The sequence below is a fragment of the Sus scrofa genome, chromosome 7 (genome assembly GCF_000003025.6).
Source record: "Sus scrofa isolate TJ Tabasco breed Duroc chromosome 7, Sscrofa11.1, whole genome shotgun sequence".
Classification (NCBI taxonomy): domain Eukaryota; kingdom Metazoa; phylum Chordata; class Mammalia; order Artiodactyla; family Suidae; genus Sus; species Sus scrofa.
Genome location: NC_010449.5, coordinates 74722249 through 74727602, shown reverse-complemented (window position 1 = coordinate 74727602; position 5354 = coordinate 74722249). Strand labels below are relative to the sequence as shown.

Sequence of the window (5354 nt, the reverse complement as noted above, 5' to 3'; positions counted from 1 at the left end):
TCAATGAGCCTCTATACGGACAACATGGGATTTAGGGATGTCGGGATGTAGGGAGGAGTGAGAGTGGGGAGAAAGGTGGCTGCAAAACCCGGACCGGACAGCAGAGGGCGGCAGGGAGTAGTGCTGGTGCATAGCGAAGTGGTTCTACAAGTAAACAGGAATTCTGTGATAATCACCCTGGAGATCCATTTATTATGGCCCTGTGATCCCAGTGCCAATCCCCATGGGAGTCTCGCCGCTGCTCCGGAACAGTGTCAGCACGGAAAAAGGTGATTCTCCAGCTAGCTGTTAGAGGGGCTTCATTGTTTTCTTTATCCAGGGCAGGAAGTGTGAGACCTTGGTAAAGACTCCGGGAGGGGTCCCATCCATTTTTCCATAGGAGAAAATACCCTGGACCACATTTTTGCACACGAGGGGCCCGCCGGAGTCGCCCTGTGGGCAGAGAGAGGAAGGGCTGAGCGGTCCCCTCACAGGCCTGCTGTCCCTGGCTGGGTGGGCTGGGCGTGGGCTGGGGATGTCTGTGGGGAAGATCCGGACCAGAGCAGACCCGGTCCCCTCCCTCCATCGCAGAGCTCCAGCCTGGCTCTGACTGCCGTTTTTTTTTTTTTTTTTCCTTTTTTTAAAAATTACTCAAATGAATTTATCACATCTGTAGTTCTATAATGATCGTAACAATCTGATTTCACAGGATTTCCATCCCACAGTCCAGGCACATCCCCCCACCCTCTGACTGTTGATTACACCTGGCTCGGGCCAACCTTTCTCTCAGTCTTCCTGGAAACTGATGGTAATGTAGCTGCTGAATGGCCAGTCCTTCCTCCCCCTCCCTCCTGACGCACTCAGGAGAAAACTGAAGCTTGGACTCATAGATCAGGTGCCCGAGCACTCAGGCTGAGGCATGAAAGCATGGCCTCTCCCCTCCCCAGACCTCCCTGAGTCCCTCTCCCCAGGGCGGGAAACCTGACCTTGAAGCTGGTCTTCATGTCCCTCGGGTTCCCCACACAAATCTGGGAGGCCCGGTGGTAATAGCCGCTGGGGAAGGGGAATTCGCACGCCACATCGTCCTGCACCCTCAGCTTTGCCTCCTGCAGGGTGGAGGTTTGAATGCCCCTCGCCACCTGCCCCCAGCCGGCCACACTGCACACCTGTCCCGGCTTCACCCTGGCCTTGGCCCCGGGCAGGCCGAGGGTCTTCACAGCCTTAGTCAGCTTGGCCTTTCTCTCCAGCTGGTGGGAAAAGGCAAGAGAGTCCGCCTCAGGCCCAGACGTGGCGCCGAGGCTGCACTGATCTCCCTCTGCCCCAAGCCACTGGGACTGGTCAGGTGGCCAGGACAGGAGGGAGGAAAGGGACAGGTGCCAGTGGGAGGGGAAACCACCTGTCCCCAGGAGAGCAAGAGAGGCAGGGAGGTTTCCTTGCCTGCAGTAACATGATGTCATTGGAGAAGTTCTAAGGGTTATAGTCTGGGTGACGGATGGCCTTTCTCACTGGGATCACCTGCTGGGTCTCCTCCTGTTTCTTGATGTTGTGGGCCCCCAGGGTGACGTTGATTGAGCTGCAGAGAGAGCAGAGCGGGGGGTGTGGGGAGCACGGAGTCACAGGAGATTCAGCCTAGGAGCCGTGAAGGGCAGGTGACACAGGGCAGGGCTGCAGCAGAGGGGAAACTGAGGCAACAGATGGTCCTGGGACCGAGTGACTCTGCGCCCCCGTGCTTCTGAGTGACAAAGGGCAGGGCTTCTCGGAGCTTTCTCAGGCAATATGTGAAATTATATCCAAGTGTGTGTTTTGACACTCAGGGCATGCTTTCATCCTCCACTGATGCTCTCCTTGGCCAGTGGGGGCCCTGGCTTCTCCCCATGCCTCTTGCTCTCACCTCTGAGTCTCAGACCTCAAAACTTACCTGTCCTGTGTCTCAGCTTTATGGCACCTTAGTCCTGCTCTCAGAGGGCTCCTCTGATGAGCCGTCATGATCCTGAGTTCCCAGGCGCTCAGGGGCCTTCCTGGCACTGATCCCCTGGGGAGAGGATGGGGTTCCCTCAGGATTTGGGGAGGGGGTAGGCTGGCTGCTGCCCTCACCTTCCCCTGCAGTGAGCAGCTGTCAGAACAAAGTCCTTCCGCACGAGGACTCCGCCACACCTCTTCACACTCTCCTTGTCCAGAAACCGAACGAAGGCCATGTAGGGGCGGGAGTGGGGCTTGGCCTCATGGCCCCCTATGATCTCCTCTGCAAGAAAAGGCTGGAAGATGGGGTGATGAGAGGCTCAGGGACGTGGCGGTTAAGGGGGGTCTACAGCACCCTGAAGTGGGATAACCTTTTTTGAACCTCGAGCCTCAGCAGCCCCCGCTGAGAAAGGGGTTAGTGCTTGTCCCCCACATCCTCCCTCTGACGCGCACATGGAGGGGCAGGGTCTGCCTTCAGGACGGTGGAGCCGGAGGACCGGGGATAGGAGCCCGCATTGAGCCCTCCCTCCCTCTCAGTCTCCCTCCCGCTTTGGAACTCTGCTAACATCCTGATTGGTGTCATTTTCTTTCTTTCCTTCTTTCCCTCTTTCTTTCTTCCTTCCTGCCTTCCTTCCCTCCTTCCTTTCTTTCTTTGTCTTTTCTAGGGCCACTCCCTTGGCATATGGAGGTTCCCAGGCTAGGGGTCTAATTGGAGCTGTAGCCACCGGCCTACACCACAACCACAGCCACAGTCACAGCCACAGCAACTCGGGATCCGAGCCGTGTCTGTGACCTACATCACAGTTCACAAAAACGCTGGATCCTTAACCCACTGAGCAAGGCCAGGGATTGAACCTGCAACCTTATGCTTCCTAGTTGGATTCATTAACCATTGTGCCGCGACGGGAATTCCTGGTGTCATTTTCTAAGAATCTACGTATGAACGTATAGAGTTGGGTTTTCTAAAATCCTCCCCTCCTAGGGCCTAACACATCCTAGGATTTCAGGTAACATCTTTTGGTGCATGAGTGAATGGCCTCTGATTCGCTTTGCACTGAGGTTTGGTGAGGATGGCGCTGGTGGGATTCAAGACCACGGGCATGGGGGAGGGCACTGCCAGAGACAGTGGAGCAGCTGAGGGCCTGGGAGGCAGGGCCAGTGGCGCTGAAAGTGGGCTACTTGGGGCCTGGGGGCAGAGCTGAGGCACCCGGAGAGCTTTGGGTGCTGTCATCTAGCCTCTTCTGAGCAGCACCCCAGGCCCTGGGCTCCTCTCCTGGGCAGCACTGAGGGGTAGAGGACATGGAGAAATGCCACTGGTGCTTGAGCTCAGTCCACTGACAACCCCCACACTGAAGTGGGTCCACCTGAGCTGCCCTTTCCTGGGTTGGAAGGAGGGGTTTTAGTAGCTTGTTCGGTAGCTTCCCATCCTCTGCCAAGCACACAGCCCACCTTCCCAGAGGTCCCAGGCTAAGAGCCACCAAAGCGCTGGTGAAGCCCTGTCCTTCCTGCCATCCCTCCCCGCTGAGTGTCTCTGCAGCTTGGAACTTGGGGTTTGGGATGGGAGCTGGGGGCAGAAATCGGAGTGGAGCAGAGGGGTCAGGAGTACAGGGGGGTTGGTGAGAGGGGCTCAGCCTCAGGAATGGGGATTGTCACTTACCCATCCCAGCCCAGGGGACAGAAGAAAGGCCAATGAGAGCAGGACTGGCTGCATGTTCCCTGAAGTCCGCCCAGGTCCGAGCTACTGGTGTTGCTTCCTCGCAGACACGGAGCCCAGGGGAACGAAGGAGGGGAGGCTGGGTGCCTCCCAGCCCTGTGCTCCCCCTCGAGGAGGGTGTCCCCGTGCAACGTGGTTGTTCTCTTTTCTGCCGTGGGTTAGGTGAGAACAGCACTGTCACCGCACTGGCACTCCCACTGCTGTCACAAAGCAAGAAGAAAAGAACCTGAAGGCGAGGGCTGTGGTGCAGCCAGCAGAGGGGCTGGATCTCCAGCAGCCCCTCCGTGACTAAATCGAGACTATCTCCCTTTCTCACCTCTTGGGCCTTCTTTTTTTCTTTTTAGGGCCACACCCATGGCACATGGAAGTTCCTGGGCTAGGGGTTGAATCGGAGCTGCAGCTGAGGCCTGTGCCTCAGCCAGAGCAACACTGGATCTGTGACCTATGCCAGAGCTCATGGCAATTCTGGGTCCTTAACCCACTGAGTGAGGCCAGGGATTGAACCTGCGTCCTCATGGGTACTAGTCGGGTTCATTTCCACTCCACAACGGGATCTCCTCTTATCCCACAATTTTGAACAAAAGTCCTGGACTTATTTTCACTGGACCAAAACAAACCATCAATGGAGAGGCCTGGCTGTGCTGTGCTGTGGTATTTAGCACCCCTGGAGCTGAGGTGGGGGCTCTCCCACCCAAATCCTGGTGCCCCTGACTGGGGAGGGGCTTCCCCTCAAGCAGTGCTGCTCAGTCTGGTGCAGTATTGGGGGAAACAGAGGCCCATCATCCTACCAGTGACTCTGCCCTGAGTCTTCTCTGTCCAGTGTCCAGAGAGCCACGTGTCTGGTGTCGCTGGGCCCAGCAGGCATACACATTTGCAGATTATCCCAACACTGTCACCAGGGTGAGGACAGAGGAAAGGGAGGGAAGGGAAGGCAGGAGGAGTTCTAAACCTGATCCCAGTGCAGCTGAAGAAACAACATCTTTTTTTCTTCATTTATAAAAGTTTTATTGAAGTACAGTGGATTTACAGTGTTGTGCCGACTTCTGCAAAGGGACCCAGTCGTACATACACATACAGGCCCTTTTTTTCTTTTTTTTTTTGTCTTTTTGCCATTTGTGGGGCCACTCCTGTGGCATATGGAGGTTCCCAGGCTAGGGGTCTCATCGGAGCCATAGCCACCGGCCTACACCAGAGCCACAGCAACACAGGGTCTGAGCCATGTCTGCGACCTACACCACAGCTCACGAAAACGCCAGATCTTTAACCCTCTGAGGAAGGGCAGGGATGGAACCCGCAACCTCATGGTTCCTAGTCGGATTCGTTAACCACTGCGTCCTGACGGGAACTCCCATCCACTCCCTTTCTTAAGGTATCTTCCATCTTGGTCTCTCCCGCGTGTAACTGAATATGGTTCCTGTGCTCTAGGATAGGCCCACATTAGGAACAGCATCTTATGAGCAAATAGAAAACGAGTGGAAGGAAACATGTGTAAGCATTAATGATGATGATCTGAGGGTGGCGGAATGCTTGGCAGCTTTAATTTTTTGTATTTCTTGCCGAGTCCAGTGCTGCAGGGCAACGGGAGATCCTGAAAGAGGGAGGCCGTGGTGTATCGAAACACACAACTCTCACATTTAGAAAGTGGGGCACCAGGAGGCACTCTGTTCTGCACAACAAAGGCGCCTAGGCTTTAGCCCACATG

At 55.8% G+C, this 5354-nt stretch overlaps 1 protein-coding gene across 1 annotated transcript; it reads right to left on the bottom strand.

Moving 5' to 3' along the window:
- GZMH (granzyme H (cathepsin G-like 2, protein h-CCPX)) lies at positions 207-3803 on the bottom strand. The gene is given in 5 exon segments (NM_001143693.1): positions 207-432; positions 966-1226; positions 1417-1552; positions 2074-2234; positions 3596-3803. Coding segments are annotated over 5 exon segments (756 nt in total). The 5' UTR covers positions 3650-3803; the 3' UTR covers positions 207-288.